We start from the raw sequence: 19,067 nt of genomic DNA, 5'->3' as shown, positions 1-19,067 counted from the left end.
AATTAGAATGTGATATCACAATTTATAGAAATACTTCTAGAGATCTGCTCTGGTAAAAATGTCATTATATTTGGGGCTTTAAATATTGCTGAGAACATGTATGTCTCTTCAATTTTCCTGTTTGGTCAAAATCAATTACACAAAAAAATTTTTTTAACTTAAAAAGGATATGTGCTAATACATATTAATAATATGTCACAATTAGCAATACTCTAGATAATTAAGGTAATTTCATTTCTTTTTAATCACAATATTGGAACCACTCAAATCCATGTTAGTTAGGTAAAACAGGGACAATACTGGGGCAAGAAAAGAGTGAATATTAAGAAAATACAAACTATGTGGAGGAAGAAAGCAGACTGTATGTTTAATCTTAAAGCCTATACCACTTTGACTTTTGACTGTATTCTGAGATTGGTTAAAAGAGGACTTTTAGAGAGCAAACATAAGTTATCTATTGCAATATAAATCTATTAAGTCTACATTTGGTAGTGAGAATCTAGTAACACAGCAAATATCAATAGCAAAGACACTAGATAGAGTCTAGTTCCTGAGTTTAAGAAAGTGAGAGCTGGAAAATCACAAGAAATCTGTGCACAGTATAACACCTCACCAATCCTCACCAAATACGGTGGCAGGTGGACAACACATGAAGGATTATCGTACCTACTTTTCTGATTCAAATGCTCCCTTACTTAATGGGAATTCATAAGCCTTCAAATGTTCTATTAATTATGCAAGAAAAACTGTGCATGGTTAAATAGTGGATGGGGGGACGCCTCAGAAAACTCATTTAATAAAATAAAAAATCATAGGAGAAAAATTGGTTCACAGATTAACATTTTCCAAACTCAAATGCAATGATCATTTCTTAGACCTTTGAATGATCTCTCTTTCTCTTACACCCTCTGATGACAGTCTTACTATTGTCCTAAGCAAAATGAGCCACTCCACGTAAGTACCCACGCATTCTGTTCTCTGGTGACCAGGGACTTGGCAGTCCTGCTTAGACCACTTACACAGTATCTCCAGCCACTGCGACATTACACTAGAGAGGTGAAAACCCATAATATCCATATAAAATGACAAAGAGTCCACACTTTATAGACTAGGGAAAACAACCTAAAAAGCTAGAATTTTATAGGCAATTATTGACTAGACATTAGGAATTACTACAGGGTAGAAATTATGGCTTAATATCACCAAAGGATGCTATTAGCAAGGTGACATAATAAATTAAGATAACAGCTGTTTTATTACTTGTTAAAAGACATCATAACTGTTAGAATCCATAATCTATATTTAGAAACATAGTATTTGTTTCTGTTACGCTTCTCTACAAGGTTAATATGGAAAACAACTTAAGGGAAAGTGAACACACAACCATACAGACGCACAATGTTACCACAAACTGTGAGCAAAGACGATGAATACTGTACACTATAAAGGGGACAACAGACATAAGGTGAGTGGCTCACCTCTTCTGTCCTTCGAGTCAGAATTACCTGTGTAATAAGTGAGAAATAGAAACATTCATTCTCAAAGAAAAACATTACAATTCAACCTAAGTTAAGATAAAATAAACTCTAGGAAAACAAGATACTTTCTTCTTTATATATATTGGGGCTAGAATGAGGTACCCTCCAACAAATCCGAAACAAGACTGCCCAGACTCACTAAACTTTAATCAGTGATTTGTCCTTTTGAGTACAAAAACAATACATCAATCTTCATAAAAAGTACAAGAACACAAAAAGAAATACAAACACAGTAGTATTAGAGGTCTTTATGTCTTTTAGGCCATTAAAACGCAACAGTGCAAAATCAAGTTAAGGATATAAAAGACCTAAAGGGTAATAGGCAATAAAATCTAAACAGTATGAAAAAAAAAATAATCTAACCAGTATAGACCAAATTCTGTATCTTAACAAAAACTTCTCATAAGCCCTTATAAATTATTCCCCATTACAGAAAAAACACAGACAATATTCTTTTATCATGATGCAATAAAACTAGAAATTAACAAACACTTGAAAATTAAAAGTAAAGCCAAACTGTAAAATACCTAAAAAATAACAAAATCACTCTTGTGGCAGAATCTACCAACTCTCCCCCAGTAAAAGTCTCTTCTTCTTGCTTTTGGTACAGAAACCCTGTTTTGTTTTTTTAAGCTGAGCACAAAGCTTTCAAGCTAGAGACTGCATTTCTAAGACTCCTTTGTGCCAAATGTAGTTATATGAAGAATTCTAGGCAATGGGATGTAAGCAAAAGTGATAAGGGTAACTTCTGGATCACATTCTTTGGAAAAGAAATTGTCCCCATTTCCTCTGTTCCTCATTCTCAGGGGCTGGAACCAGAACCCAATGATGAGAACCATTTCTGACCAAGCAGATGAGGGCAATTTTGTTGGGCTGGCAGAGCTGATAAGAAAAAAAGAACTTATGGTTTCCTGGGTGGTTCAGTCAATTAATTGGCGACTCTTGATTCTGGCTCAGGTCGTGATCTCAGGGTTGTGAGATACAGCCCCGTATCGGGCTCCGCCATGAAGCCTGCTTAAGATTCTTCCTCTCTCAGGGTGCCTGGATGGTTTAGTCGGTTGAGCATCTGACTCTTGGTTTCAACCCAAGTAGGGATCTGCACTCAGGGCAGAGTCTGCTTGTCCCTCTCCCTCTGCTCTTCCCCGCCCCCCATCATGAATTTAAAAAAAAAAAAAAAAAAAAAAAAAAGATTCTCTCTCCTTCTGCCCTTCCCCTCTTAAAAAAAAAAAAAAGAAAGAAGAAAAGAACTCAGTCCTTGATGAGGCAAAGCCCTCTGTCTACCACTGGAATGTGAGAGGGGAAAGAAGGATAACTTCTGTCTACTTAAGTCACTGAATTTTGTTCTGCCTTTATTAGAGTAGTTTAGGCTGCACCATAACTAATACAACTACTTACAAGAACACTTATGGGATATGGCTAACGCTATCCTTACAAACTAATAAATACATAATAGCAGACTCTTTGGAAGAAAAAACCAAACTGTGAAACATAGAAGTGGTTACTTAACTTGAGTATGAAAATGGACATAAATATGTAACAAATATTAACAGCTATGTAGGAAATTAATCTTAAGAGATGACTTTTCCTCAAATCCATTCAAGTAATTTTGAAAACATGAATGAGATGCATAGTTTTCTAGGTAAAGCTCATTTCTTTCTGTGAAGCAAAGCAAAACACTGACAACTAAAACTTATCAAAAATAGCACAGATACATTAAAAAAAAAAAGCACACATATAAAGGAAATACCTAGACCAATTCAATTTAAAGATAACTTATGAACGTCAATGAAAAAAACCCAAATACAGTAGTATCAAACAAACTGCTACAGTTCATTCAAGGGAACTACAACACAACCAAGTAGGGTCGTTTTTGCACAAATGTAAATAGTTCAAAGTTAAGAAATCTATTAAAATGATTCACCACGGCATATCACAAAAAGAGAAATCATAATGACCTTGCTCATTGATGCTGAACAGGCAAATGCAAAATTTAACACCCATTCTTGACAGATATGCTCTTTAAAGCAGGAGTAAATGAATAAAACCTAAACATGATAAATATGTTTACCTCAACCCAAGAGTCAGCACCATCCATGGTTAATGGAAAAACCACTAAGAACATCCTCCTGAGAGTCAGGTACAAGACAGTGCTTTTACCACTGCTTCCTAATTTTGTTCTGAAGGTATTCACCAATTCATTTAAAGAGAAAAAGAAAGAGACTGATTTGAAGATTTATGATAATTGAAGAAAATTATATCAGACACTGAGGAAATTTTTTAAGATGACAGGGATAAAATATACCTACAAAAGTCAATAGCTTTATGTAGTACACCCAAAAACTAAAATAATGATCTAGATCAACTATTTCCTTAAAAAAAAAAGTCAATAGCCTTTATAGCCCCAATAGCAGCCAGTTAGAAGACATAGTGGAAGAAATACTCCATTTATACTAACAACAAACAAAACACCAAAATAACAAAAAGAAAACCTTTGAAATATCTAGAAATAAGCTGAACAAAACATGTGTAACATCAGTGGCAAAAACTGGAACACTTCTAAGAAATACAAAGTAAGACTTCAGCAAATGAAATACAATGCATTCTTGGATAGAAAGACTTAAAGATGGGGTGCCTGGGTGGCTCAGGTTAAATGTTTGCCTTCAGCTCAGCTCACGAACTAAGCTGAGAGTCCTGAGACTGATCCCTCTATCAGACTCCCTGCTCAGCAGGGAGCCTACTTCTCTCTCTCCCACTGCTGGTCCCCCTGCTTATGCTCTCTCTCTCTCTGTCAAATAAATAAATAAAATCTTTAATTAAAAAAAAAAGACTTAAAAATGTCAATTGCCCCTGTTCTATAAATGTGACATGATCAATAAAAACTTTTCTCCTGCTATATAAGTTGATTCTAATGTTCATAAAGAAAAATAATCAAGAATTGCTAGCAAAATTCTGAAAAATAAGATTAACAGGGATGACTAACCTTATCAAATATTATTATTTTATAGTTACAATTATTAAAACATGGGGGTTCTGACATGGACAGAGAAAATGATTAACAGAAAATACAAATACCAAGAAATAGGCATAGAACCTAAATACATATCAGAATTCAATATATGGTAAGGTAGCATTTCGAATCAGTGAGAAAAAAATAGATATTCATTGAAAGGTACTGGGACAAGTTGTTAACCATTTTGGGGAAAAAAAAGATCCATAGCTCACACTTCACATCGGAATAAATTCCAGATGGATCAAAGATTTAAGCACACACCCATATGCATATACACATACATATACAGAAGAAAGAAACCATAAGTCTAGAAGAAATCATAAGGAAAATAATTTTGTAATATTGGAGTAAGACTTCCTAAGGGCGCCTGGGTGGCATGGCAGACTCTTGGTTTTGGTTCAGGTCATAATCTCAGGTCTGGGATCAAGCCCTACCATGAACTCTGTGCAGAGTCTGCTTGAGATTCTCTCTTCTTCTCCTTCTGCCCCTCTCTCCCACTTAGGCTCTCTCTCTCTAAAATAAATCTTAAAAAAAGAAAAGATGTCTTCCTATGTATGATCTAATACCAAGAAAACATTTAGTTAAACTGATAAATTTTTTTAATTAAAAAATACTTTGGGGGCACCTGGGTGGCTCAGTGGGTTAAGCCTCTGCCTTTGGCTCAGGTCATGATCTCAGGATCCTGGGATGGAGCCCCACATTGGGCTCTCTGAGCAGAGAGCCTGCTTCCCCACACCACCACCCCCCGCCCCCCCGCCTTCTGCTCTGCCTACTTGTAATCTCTGTCAAATAAATAAATAAAATCTTTTAAAAAAAAATACTTTGAGGGGTGCCTGTGTGCTCAGTGGGTTAAGCCTCTGCCTTCAGCTCAGGTCATAATCTCAGGGTCCTGGGATGGAGCCCCATATCGGGCTCTCTGCTCAGCAGGGAGCCTGCTTCCCCCTCTCTCTCTGCCTGCCTCTCTGCCTACTTGTGATCTCTCTCTCTCTGTCAAATAAAATCTTTAAAAAAAATTTTTTTGAATTGCTTATGATAGTTTCTGTAATGAAGAAAAGCTAGATGAGCAACTGGGGAAAAATATTTGCAACTTTATCTTAGGTAGACAAAAGTTTGTTTTCCTAACATTAAAGAGCTTCTATAAATTTGTCAGGAAACCTGACATTCTAATAAGAAAACCGGGCAGAGGATACCAACAGAGTTCTTAGATAAAGAAATACAAGTGATCTTTCCAAATACGGAAAGATGCTCAACCTCACTCAGTGAAATGCAAATTAAAGCTACACTGAGATATTAATTTTCACCTGTCAGACTGGCATATATCCAGAAGTTTGATAATTTACTGTACTTAAAACAGCATAAGAAAACAGGCACTTTAACAAGCTGTTTATAGGAATGAATTTCCCAATAGAGGAAAATCTGTCAATACCCACCAGTTTACAAATGCATACTTAAAAATAATTTATCCTATCAATTTATCCTTCTCATATATGCTTGAAATGACAAAGTATACTGTTTGTACTCTGAAAACAACCTTAACGTATACTGATAGGGAAGACTGGATAAATACATTAGGGTATACTCATACAACGAAGCAGCTCTTCACTGTAATACAGAACAAGTATGACAGGCTAGCGAAAAAAGCAATCTGCAGAAATATACACAATACATACGTGTATCATTTGTGTAATAAATGTAAGAAAAAGGACTCTATATATATACATACATACACACATATATAAAAGGAGAAAACAGAGACTCAGAGCAAAGGTCGAAAGGAGAGAAAAATTTAAAATAAAGAATTAATCTAGGTTATGTCCAATATCCAAATAATGTTTTAGAAGAAAACAGAAAAAATGGACAATGAAAGAAAATTTCGAAATAGAAGAAAAATATATCAACCTGAAAAACCAAAAATTTCCAGAATTGAAGAACAAAGGCTCCAGAGGTCCTATCAAGTATCCAGCACACTGAATGAAAAAGACCCACATCAAGACACATTTCCGTGAAATTTCAGGATACTTATGATAAAGAAAAGATCTTTCAAAAACACACCAAAGTGTAATTATGAATCAGGATAGCAACAGAATCCTCCAAACCTAGGAATTAGGAGTCAGGGCAATGCTTTCAACATTCTGGAGGAAAAAGTATGTCCTCACATTCCATACATAGCCCTACAGACATTTTTAGACATCCAAGGCCTCATGCAACATACCTCTCATTGACTCCTATCTCAGGAAGCTACTGGAAGATATGTTCTACCAAAGGATGAGGTAATCCAAGAAAGATGTCAATACAGAAGTCAGGAAGCAAAGAGAATTTCTAAAACAAAAGAGAAAGGAAATCCCACACCAACACCTGGGCAGCAGCCCTGACGATAAAGCCTAGACTTGAGTAAAACAATGGACAACTCAGGAGGAAGATCTCTAGGAAAAAAAAAATAATAGATTACCTTACAGATCTGACTTTATTGAAAACTGTACTGAGAGGCTATGGAAACTATGAGAAGAACTGGCTAGCAACAGGCAAAAAGAAAACTAAAACAGAAATATAAGGCAACTGGGGCACTTGGGTGGCTCAGTCAGTTAAGTGGCCGACTCTTGGTTTCCACTTAGGTCATGATCTCATGGGTCATGAGACCGAGCCCTGTAATGTGGTCCACGCTCAGTGGGGAAGTCTGCTTGAAGATTCTCTCCCTCTGCTCCTCCCCCAACTTGTGTGTGCATGCACACACTCTTTCTGATAAATAAATAAATCTTTAAAAAAAAGAACTATAAGGCAATTATAAAATCCAGGAAAAAATTGCACAAGAAAGGAAAAATAATCACATTATACTTATAGCTCAGCAGGGAGTAACATCATTATAATAATATAAAACATCAAATACTGATTTAACCAAAAATTATGATGTAACAATTATGGGAGGACTGATGAGATGGTAGTGATCAGGAGGACGTGGGGGTTCAGGTTGTGACATCCTGATGTATCATAAAGGTTTTCTTGTGTTTAACTGATCAAAAGTCACCAGTGAAAAGCAGTCTCATCCCCTGAGACATGAAATGTGTTAACTATACAATAACTGGTTTCTTAGCTATGGCATAATTTGGACCTAAGACAGATAAAGGAAAACTCAGTTCCCTAACAGCAGAGTGCAAAGACCACAAAAGTGAGAAATAGGCCTAACTTGCTACTTGACAGCCCTGAGATCAAAGACAAATAATTTAATCTCTATACTCTCACATTAAGCATCTATTAAAGGGAGATAATTATCCATAGTCATGTCAAAGAACTGGCAAATGAAGACAGTACAGAACAGAAGTGAAGAACACAAAAACACAGGAGGCAAAGTCAGTCATGCCTGGGTTACTGTCTCACCTTTCCCACTGACTAATTCAGTTTGTACAAGTTATTTTGTCTTCTTTCCTCAAGTAATGGCTATAACTCACAGAAAGAAATACATTCTACACTGTTACTCAGTATGTGTTTCTGTATAACTGTAACAAAAGTTTCACAAAATAATATACAAAATGCAAGAAGAATAGAAATGGAACAGGATCACCCACTTAAAAACAAAACATGACGGCCCACTAAACTGATTTCATGAATTGGTCATGACCTGTACTTTGAAAAAGACTCCCTAAGTTACAGTTTCATCATTGTAAAATTCCTCCACCTGCAAAACATAAAACAGAACCAACCTCAGAGGATTCATAGGATACTATATACGATTACTCTATAAAACTCTCAGCACAACACCTACCACTTAAAAATAGTGCTTGCCATGTGAAGGTGGGCACTGTAAATGCTTTACCTCTATCAATCCATTTCATTCTGATAGTTCCTCTATGAGGTAAGTATTATTACTATCACTCACCCTTATTTTACAGATGAAGAAACTGAGGTACAGAGGTTAAATAAACTTGCCTGTGGTCACACAGCCAGGGAGGAATTCAAACTCAAGTAGTGTGTCTCAGCAGACTGTCTACCATTTATAGTGGCAAAATATGGGATTAAAGCAGGCAGGTGCAGGGCCTGGGTTGTACAGCTCAGCTAAAAGAGATCATCTGTAGCAACGAAATGAGATTCAATTCAGCAAGTATTTTCTGAATGCTCCCCATGAGCAAGATGGGATTCCAATCTGGGGACCCTCGCCATCTAACAGGGAAGAAATATGAGCCAAGGGGATGAGACCACAGAAGATGGAACAGTGACTTTTGCTAGAAAAGGAATGACAGTTATACAGCTGTCAGGGAAAAATTTCCTCTATTCCTCAAAGAAGCCCTCTAAGGGACCCCTTCTCTTTTACACACCAGGACCCTGAAGCTCCAAGGAGTCAGAAATTTGCTCCACCCCACCTGGTCTCTGACCCAGGGCTGATTCTATCTTTGGTGCCACTTCCCTTTCAACCACTGATGGACTGAAGGAAAGAAGTGGGCTGGGCTGAGGCCTCAATAAGCTAGCACTGCAACTTAACTATTTACCTGAGCTCCTCTAACTCCACCCCTGGCCACAGGATTCCCACTCCCTAACTGTTATGGACATTGAAACCCATTCTCCTTCCCATGGTCTCCATGGGTCCTTTCATGTCGAGGCTAATCCTATTACTCAGCTTCTACAGCCTTTCATCTTTAGTCTCTTGCATCATCAATTACCTCCCCTTTCTCTTATATTTTAAAACTTCTTCTACCTTTAACACTCAAGCCTCCCCAGTCTAACCAGAATGCCAGGCAAAGCATAAACACTCCTCTAGAGTGTTTCTTCTTTCTTCTTAAGTCTATGTTAAACAGATATTCCTGAGAATTCTCTATTATCTAAGTTTCATCAGTTTGCAACTTTAATTATTTCAAGAAATTTTGTGGCTAGAAGACACAAAGTAATAAAACAGCAAGTAACCTCAAAGAGAAAAAGAAAAAACAAAACAAACCCAAAACAGAAACCATCCCTAGTACCTGAAGAAGGGAAAGTTTCCGGGGTGGTGGCCACAGTGCTGGAATTCCCCTCCCAAGGTTCTGTGCTGGCATCTGTGAACTGGTTCTCTGGAAGCCATGTTCCATTTGGTGAAAGTGTAGTGACTACAGAATCGGTGCTTGCTGTTCTTGTGGTCCCATTGTCAGAGTCTGAAGAATTGACAGTGGTTATATAGGTGGGTCCCAGAGTTAGATTGGGGCTGAATGTTGGTGCCACCGAGAGAGAAGTTACTGAAGAAGTAGGATTTGAAGCTTTGGTCTCTTTGACTGATTCTGCTGTTGATGTTTTCATAGATCTTGTAACGCCTACTGAAGGTAAAACTATAAACATGAAAAAGAGAGAAAGAAAGAAAGAAAACACCCCATGAAGAATGTGATAACTCAAAAGTTATGAGGCACAAAGCAGCAAGCATTAATAAATTCTCAAACAGGGGCGCCTGGATGGTTCAGTTGTTAGGTGTCTGTCTGCCTCTGGCTCAGGTCAGGATCCCAGGCTCCTGGGGCTGAGCCCCACGTCAGGCTCCTTGCTAAGTGGGGAGTCTGCTTCTCCCTCTCCCACTCCCCCTGTGTTCCCTCTCTTGCCTCTGTGTGCCTCTCTCTGTCAAATGAATAAATAAAATCTTAAAAGAAAAGAAAAAATAATGTGATAGCTCAAAAGTTATGAGGCACAAGGCAGCAAGCATTAATAAACTCTTAAACAGGGGCGCCTGGGTGGCTCAGATGGATAAGTGGCCGACTCTTGATCTCAGCTCAGGTCATGACCTCAAGGTCCTTGCATCAACCCCCGTGTTGGGCTCCACTCTTAGTGGGGAGTCTGCCTGAAACTCTCTCTCCCTTTGCCGTCCCCCGCCCCTCACTCGCTCGCTCGCTCTCTCTCAAATAAATAAGTTAAAAAAATAAACTATCAAACACCTGAGACCAAAAAAAGACCACACACACACTCTCTCTTTTATCTAACACTGGACCTTTTCTACCACCTCCAAAGGACTACTGTTTCACGGAGGAAGAAAAGTGGATTCATTACTTATATTCTCAGAATCAAAATAGAGGAGTCTTAAGTAGCAACAGTTCTGTTTGTTTTTTTAACTTTTCAGGGATAAACATATAATCTATTTATTTAAAGTAGTATATTGTATACAGAGCAAGCTGATCATTCAACAGGACTCAGAGATTTCCAAAGACATTTATTTTATACCATCAATTTTAAGTAAAACTTTAATATTTCTTCTTTCTTGAATACCACCCAGGTCTCCAATTTTAGGTCATTAAATGTGAAAGCAAAATTCTATTCAGAACACTAGCCTTATCAAATGACAATTTACCTGTGGTTGCATTGTTGGCACATACACGTGTCAGACTACTGACAAGCAGAACAAGAATGAACCAGGAATCCATGCTGACCTAGAAAGGAGACAGCCATATTAGACAAGGTCCTATATTACTGTAACTATGTCCAAAATACTCACCAAAGGAGTATTTTGGGTAAAATCTTCCCAGCAATAAAATGTACATACAGACCAATGATCTTCTGGGAGTCTGATATGCATGCCCCCAAATCCAACTACCTAATTGAGTTTTTATATCAATACAAATAAAACTTAATAAGAACACACTTCTTAAAGCATTACCCTCAACTTTGGCTGTACTTTAGAATCACCCAAAGAACTTTTAAAAATCCCCATGCCAGACTGCATCTCTGGGAGTGAAAGCTAGGGAGTGGTCCTGTGAAAAGCTCCTCTTGTGTTCACCATGTGCAGCTTTAGCATCTTCAGCATGGGAAGTATGGAGAAGGTAGGGTGACTGCGATGTAATACTCTTTGAAACAGACCTCATACAGTTGTTCCCAATCTTTATTTCATCTCAAACCACATCAGAGTCGTGGCACATTCCTACTGATAATAGTGGTTCATCTGTCCATTCAGATTTTTGTGTCCTGTAGTGAGCTAGGTCCTAGGGGAAGAACTGGGGAGCAATACACTCAAACATCCCATCTTCAAGAGACTCACATTCCTGATGGTAACCAAATATGGCAGTGACTCTCCGAGGGAAGCGGGACATGCCTCTCCAAGGGGTACATGAGAATCTCTGAAAAAGAAGTGGGAGGATGAAGGTGGCTCATACACAACCTAGGAGTTTGCCTCTGGTACCAGCAACCATACCTAGTAGGGAAATGGGCTCAGTAGGTGGTCTTCCCAAGGGGAAACCATGTAAGATTTGATGACTTTACTATTCTTCCCACCTGACTATAATCTAAAATAGGGAAAGCATGCAATTCCCTCCAAAAGGGTTAGAAAACAAATTGGAAAGCTGATTATTTGTATGCATATACATTCTTGATAGGAAATGGTCTGAGGAAAAATAACCGTGTGTTTGGTGGGACACTGTCAGACCATCACCTCATTTCACAAAGCAAAAATAAAATCCAGAAGGGTAGAAGGATTAAATGCTTAAAAACACATTTTACAAGGAAATAAATTAATATTTATGTGAGCTCAGGATGAGGAAGGATTTTCTGATGTAAGAAATCACAAAGGTAAAAATGGCATTATCTGACTATAGAAAAAAATAAAAGCTACTAAATGTAAAAGAAATCAATCATAAACAATGTTCATGGATAGACTCAATAATGTTCATGGAGACTCAATGTCAGTTCTTCCCAAGATGTCAGTTCTTCCCAACTTGGTCTATACACTGGATGCAATCTCAATCAAAATGCAAGTTATTTTGTGGATTTTGATAGACTGATTCTAAAGATTATAAGAGGCAAAAGACTGAGAATAGCCAACTACATACAGAAAAACAAAGCTGGAGGATTAACACTACCTAACTTCAAGACTTATCATAAAGCAACAGTAATCCAGACCGACTGGTATTGGTAAAAGAAAAATAGATCAATATAATGGAATACAGAGCCCAGATACAGACCCACATAAATACAGTCAACTGGTTTTTGACAAAGGAGCAATGGCAGTACAATGGAACAAAGACAGTCTTGTGCTAGAACAACTGGGCATATGTGTACACAAAAAAATCTGGACACAGACCTTATATTTTCACAAAAATTTATTATAATGTATCACAGACCTTAATGTAAACTCTATAAAGCACCTAGAAGATAACATAGGAGAAAATCAAATGACCTGGTATGGTGATGACTTTTTAGGTATAACACCAAAGACACAATCCATTAAAGAAATAATTAATAAGCTGGACTTCATTCAAATTAAAAACTTCTACTATGCAAAAGACAATGTCAACAGAACAAGAAGACAAGCCACAGACTGGAAGAAAATATCTGCAAAAGGCACATCTGATAAAGGACTGTTATCCAAAATTTACAAGGAACTCTTAAAAATCAACAATTAAGAAAACAAACCAATTAAAATAAAGGCCAAAGACCTTAACAGATACTTCAGTGAAGAAGATATAGAGATTGCAAATAAACACACAGAACGATATTCAACATATGTCACATTACAAATTAAAACAACAAGACACCACAACACATCTATCAGAATGGCCAAAATCCAAAACACTGACACCACCAAATACTGATGAGCATGTGGAGCCACAGGAACTCTCATACACTGCTGGTGGGAATGCAAAGTGGTACAACTACTCTGGAAGACAGTTTAGTGGTTTCCTACATAACTAAACATTCTCCATATGATCTAGCAATTGTGCACTTGCTATTTACCCAAGAAAGTTGAAAACTATGTCTACACAGATATCTTCAAATCGGTGTTTACAGCAACTTCATTCTTAATCGCCAAAACTTGGAAGCAACCAAGACACCCTTCAGTAAGTGAATGGATAAAGTAACTGTACTACATCCAGACAATGAAATATTATGTAGCACTTAAGGGATATGAGTTATCAAGCCATGAAGAGACATAAACTTTAAGTGATTATTAGTAGGTGAAAGAAAGCAATTTGGAAAAGCTATACACTACATGATTCCAATGAACAACATTCTTAAAAAGGCAAACTCCTGGAGACAGTAAAAAGATCAGTGATTATGGGGCTAGGAAGATGGGAGGGAATGAACAGGCAGAGGATTTTTAAGGGCAGTAGAACTATTCTGTATGGTAATACAATGATAAATACGTGTCATTATTTGTCCAAACCCATAGAATGTACAACACCAAAAGTGAACCCCAGTGTAAACAAGACTTTGTATGACAACGACGTGTCAATACAGATGCATTTGCATTATTAAGGGTACCACTGAGGTACAAGGTGACAAGTGTGGGAGGTTGTGCCTGTGTAGGGGCAGGGAGTATTTGGGAACTCTAATTTCTGCTCAATTTTACCATGAACATAAAACTGCTCTAAAAAAAATAAAGACTATGGGTTTTTTAAAGACTTTATTTATTTGAAAGAGAGAGACTGAGAGAGAGAGCACGAGAGGGGGTAGGGTCAGAGGGAGAAGCAGACTTCCCACCAACCAGGAAGCCTGATGTGGGACTTGATCCCAGGACTCCAGGACCATGACCAGAGTGGAAGGCAGCCGTTCAACCAACTGAGCCACCCGGGGCCCCCTAAAGTCTATGTTTTAAAGAAAGGAAATAAACTAGAAAATTGTTACAAACAGGACAAAGGATTAAAACCAGAAGTCCTATAAATATGGAAAACATTAAGACCTCAATTTGGAAAATCTGAAGAACCTCAACAGATATTTACAGAACAGAAGAATAAACGGCTAAGAAAATACATGAAAAAGTGCTGACCATCCCTATTAATCAAAGGAATAAAATGACGAGAGAACATTTTTGCCTTTCAGATCAGAAAAGATCCATCATATGAAATATTCAATGCTGGCAAGAGTCTCATGAAAAGGAACCAAATACTGGTGGGAATGGCCATTAGCCTGTAATAACAAATTCCTTCCCAGAAAGATTATACAAGAATCTTAAACATGTCCATATTGTTTTGTGACCCATTTCCAAGGTTCTATTCTGAAGTAGATGTAAATAATCTGAAACTCAGACTAAAATGATAGAGATATTCATTAAGTAGAAAAGCAGAAACAATCCAAATAGCCAACAGCAGGGAAAACAGGAAAAAGTTGAAGTAAGTGCTATGCTGTTATTCAAGATGATATACTGCTACTATTCAAAATGCTATCTTCAAAGAATTTAAGGAAATGGAACAAGCCCTTCATTTTTTTTTAAAGATTTTATTTATTTATTTGACAGACAGAGATGACAAGTAAGCAGAGAGCCCGATGCGGGGCTTGATCCCAGGAATCTGGGATCATGACCTGAGCCGAAGGCAGAGGCCTTAAACCACTGAGCCACCCAGGTGCCCCAAGCCCTTCATTTTTTAAGCTTTAAAAAAAAAAAAAAAAAAAAAAAAGATCAAAACTGAACATACCATATGATCCCAACTAAATTCTTATATGTGTATGAATATATATGCATGAATGTAAAACTAGAAGGAAAAATCTATAAACATTCAGCACAGCATTTTATACTTATATTTTCTTTTTTACATTGTACTTTATTCTTTCAATTTTAAAAATGGAGCAGAGTATTTTTATAAATAATCAATAAAATTAAGTTAAAAAGAAAACAGATTTCACTACAGAGCATGAATATACAAATCAAAACTAAAATGAAACTGCAGAAGAAAGACACTTCACCTGAGAGGCTGCAAGGGAAAAAAACGAGTGTACAGTGAACTGCAAGTTGGAGAGGATTTATATGAGTAAACTGGGGAGTGAGAGGTACGTCAACGTAAAAAGATCCATGTCACTAACAAGGTGTGTCCACAGACCACAACCAGGAATCTGGTAGTCAGCCCTCACTCTGCCCAAATATAAAGACCCTCAGGCAAATTCCTGTGACTTCCTGCCTCCTACATTAAAGTGCATCCATATCTATGCTTCCTTCCTTCCTCTTCCAGTCTCCAAATCTTCCATTCCAAGTATGCCGGAGCTGCAAATCAGGAAGGAAAACTAAGGTTTCCCCACTTTTCAAGGATCTCATATGCAAACCTTTCTTCCTAGAGCCTGCTCTAACAGTCCCTGTTCTTGGCATTCATCACTCATCATGAAGACACTGCAATGTGGCTCACAGTTTTCTTCCCATTCCCAAGTCTGAATACTTTCCGCGAAGACAGTTCAACATCCTCACAGATGATAGCCACCACAATTCACATCTGGGCCAGCCTATGAATTCCCTGACTTCCTCAATCCTAACAGCCTCATACTTCTTTCTACTCCACTTGGGCCACCCATGTCAATGGCTCACCCCAGGTTCTGTCATCACCAGGAAAAACTCATACTGAATTGCACCTTCCCACTCTCCAACCAGACTCCCATCCTTGCAGTTCTCTCTCTTTTATGTGTACTATACCTGTTCTTAGACATCACCTAGGCTTCTAGTCCGTTGAAACTTTTTATCCAATATCTCTGTCCTATTTCCTTCTTTACCCAACTAAGAAAACTTGGTGTCAATTCCATCACTATGCTAACACCCTAATTCCTTTGCAACACCATTCTATTCTACCTACATGGGGAAAAACAAAATAGCCCAATCCTGAACTAATCCAACCATCAGCCCTATACTTGGAACTGCCAAATGCTGCTTATGAAAATCAAACAACCGATAAGGCCAATATCCCTTCTGCCCTGATAGAAGTCCAAACAATTTCTGCAATCTTTCTGTATTTTCTTACTCAGCTCTCTCCAATTCTCCATAGCAGTGATTTCAAAGAGCCTCCTTCCCTCTCCAACCACCTCCTCTCACACCCCCAGCTGTTGGCCTTGCCTTCACTTCAGAGAAAACAGAAGCCATTGGAGTGCATGACACCCATAACTCCCAGTCAACATATTTACAAATTTCTTCCTTCTCTGCAATTACTCTCAAGAATCTCAGTACATCAGGAACCTTGTCCTGTAGATCCCCTACTACCATCTCCTAGCTTTAACTTCTCCCTTTCATAACAGCATTTAAACACAAGAATTTCTTTTTTTTTTTTTTTTTGAGGTTTTATTTATTTATTTGACAGAGAGAGACACAGCGAGAGAGGGAAGACAAGCAGGGGGAGTGGGAGAGGAAGAAGCACGCTCCCTGCTGAGCAGGGAGCCCAATGCAGGACCCTGGGATCATGACCTGAACCGAAAGCAGCCGCTTAATGACTGAGCCACCCAGGTGCCTCTAAACACAAGAATTTTTTTTTTTTTTTTAAACACAAGAGAAAAGAACTCCTTTGACTCTATATCAGTCCTTCAGCTAGCATTCTCTCTACTCTACTCTGCAGCCAATTTTCTCGAAAGAGTTGTCTCCATGGCAATCTGGCTTCTTTTTCCACCATTCCACTAAAACAACTAACTACTTCTATATTTTTAAAGAATAAGCTATTCAAAAATATTTCTAACTCATTCACAAATGTCTCAGGACTCCTACAGATTAATAAAAAAGGAATCAACAATCCAAAAGAAAAGTGGGCAAAAAGATATGAAACTGACAATGCAAAAGAAAAGCAAATGCCTTCTCTTAAATATTAAAAACTGCTTAACCTCGCTCATGATTACAGAAATCCAAATTAAAGCTATATTGTGGTATCAGTTTTCACCTATCAAGCAAATAAAAAACTTGAATAACAATGCATCGGCAAGACGGAGTAAACAGGTACTCTCATATGATCTATAAATATTTAGCAAAATTACAAAAACACAAACCCTTTGACACAATTCCATTTGAGAATTTTACAGATAAACCTATACTTTTAAAGTGCCATTATGTACAAGGTTATTCAATGCAGCACTGTTTGCAATAGAAAAACACTGGAAATAACCTGAATGTTTACCAACAGCAGAGGGGAATGTCATTAAATAAATGATGGCATACTCATAAAATGGAATACTATGAGGCCTGTTAAACAGAAAAGAGGAGGCTCTTTGGAGATCATTTCATTTCAGCACACAAGACACCTTCTGATTTTGAACCATCTTAAAAAAAAAAACCTTTTCAAAAAATTAAATTAAAATTCATGGGGCAGGAGAGCCACTGGTATTTCTCTCTCCCTCCCCTGCCCCACCTTTCTCTCTCTCCCACACAAACACACAACCTCTTTGTTGTTAAATCCCTTAAGCTCCCTCTGTCACATCTGATTTACTGATACCCCATACCATTCGAAATTCATCTCTTCCCCACACCTCTCTCTGAATTGATCTTTAAAGCTGGTTCTATGATAAAGATCTAGCCTTAGATGAACACAGATACAGATGAATGGTTAAATAGTTTGAATCCAAGGGAAATACGTACTATCAAATGTCAGAAGGAAACCAGCACTGCCAGCTGTAGTCTGCACAATGCCAGAAACCATGTATACAAATTCTAAAGTAGAAACGGTTTTCCTTTCACAGAATGATTTTTAGGATGAGCTACTATTTGTGATATTTTTATTTCATTTAAAAAATTAGTCTGACAGCTTCTTGTAAAACTAAATATATATTTGCTTCATGACCCAGGATTTCTACTCCTATATATTTATTTACCCAAGAGAAATAAAAACGCATGTACACAAAAAGACTAGCACAAAAATGCCCATAATAACAAAAAACTGAAAACAACCCAGGTAGCCATCAATAAGATAGATAGATATATATATATATATATATATATATATATATATATATATATATATATAAACAATGGTATTTTCTCACAATGGAACACTAACAATGAAATGAAAGAATTACTGATACGTACAACATGAATCTAAAAAATATACTGAGTGAAAAAAGCCTTACACAGAAGATTATATAACATATGATTCCACACACATGAAGTCTTAAAACAAGCAAATCTACTCTATGGTGGATCTACTCTACTCCTAATCTCGGGGTTATGAGTTCAAACCCCACATAAGGCAGAGAGGTTACTTAAAAAACTTTTTTTCTTTTATTTTTAAAAAGACTGTATTTATTTATTTATAGAGAGTGAGTGAGAGTGGCTGAGCAAGCACGTGGGTGGGGGGTGGTAGAGGAAAAGGGAGAGAGAATCTCAAGCAGATTCCACCCTGAGACCCGACACAAGGCTCAATCTCATGACCCTGAGATCATGATCTGAGCTGAAATCAAGAGTCAGATGCTTAACCAACTGGGCCACCCAGGCACCCCCAAAATTGAAAAAAAAAAATTTTTTTTCAAACAATTAAGAAACTAATCTGTGGTGGGAAAAAAAATCAGAACAATGCTTGCCTGGGAAAGAGATGGAAGATTTACCAGAAACGAACATGAGGGTACCTTCCTGGACAACAGTAATATTCTGTATTTGGACAAGGAAATGCATTTGTGTATTTGCATATAAATTTCACCTCTGAAAACAATTCTACCCATAAATGAGTATCATAAATGACATGCATGCTAAAGTATTTGGGAAGAAGTATACTGATATAAGCAATTTACTTTGAAATACATTAAAAACAGTATGAATGATGGATGAACACAGAGACAGTGGACAGATACATGATAAAACAAGTAGAATAAAATGTTAATTATACAGTCTAGGTGGTGGAGATGGATATAAAATTCTCTCAATTTTT

General features: G+C 37.4%; 1 protein-coding gene across 3 annotated transcripts in view; it reads right to left on the bottom strand.

Annotated features, from left to right (window-relative positions):
• The window catches only part of LOC111141437 (protein tyrosine phosphatase, receptor type A), a 150,138-nt gene that overhangs the window by 55,955 nt on the left and 75,116 nt on the right, over positions 1–19,067 (bottom strand). For 2 of the 3 annotated variants that reach the window (XM_022493992.1, XM_022493994.1), the window contains exons 2-3: positions 10,835–10,913; positions 9,495–9,833 (exon numbers count right to left, since the gene is read on the bottom strand). In XM_022493992.1, the coding sequence (XP_022349700.1) occupies positions 9,495–9,833; positions 10,835–10,907 (412 nt within the window). In that variant the 5' untranslated portion in view covers positions 10,908–10,913. Of the gene's footprint in view, positions 1–1,478; positions 1,506–9,494; positions 9,834–10,834; positions 10,914–19,067 lie in introns of all 3 variants that reach the window. The other variant, XM_022493991.1, reaches the window with a different exon arrangement.

This window comes from Enhydra lutris, unplaced genomic scaffold (genome assembly GCF_002288905.1).
Source record: "Enhydra lutris kenyoni isolate GAN:26980312 unplaced genomic scaffold, ASM228890v2 scaffoldscaffold6, whole genome shotgun sequence".
NCBI classification, from domain to species: Eukaryota; Metazoa; Chordata; class Mammalia; order Carnivora; family Mustelidae; genus Enhydra; species Enhydra lutris.
This window is presented reverse-complemented; position numbering and strand designations above follow the sequence as displayed.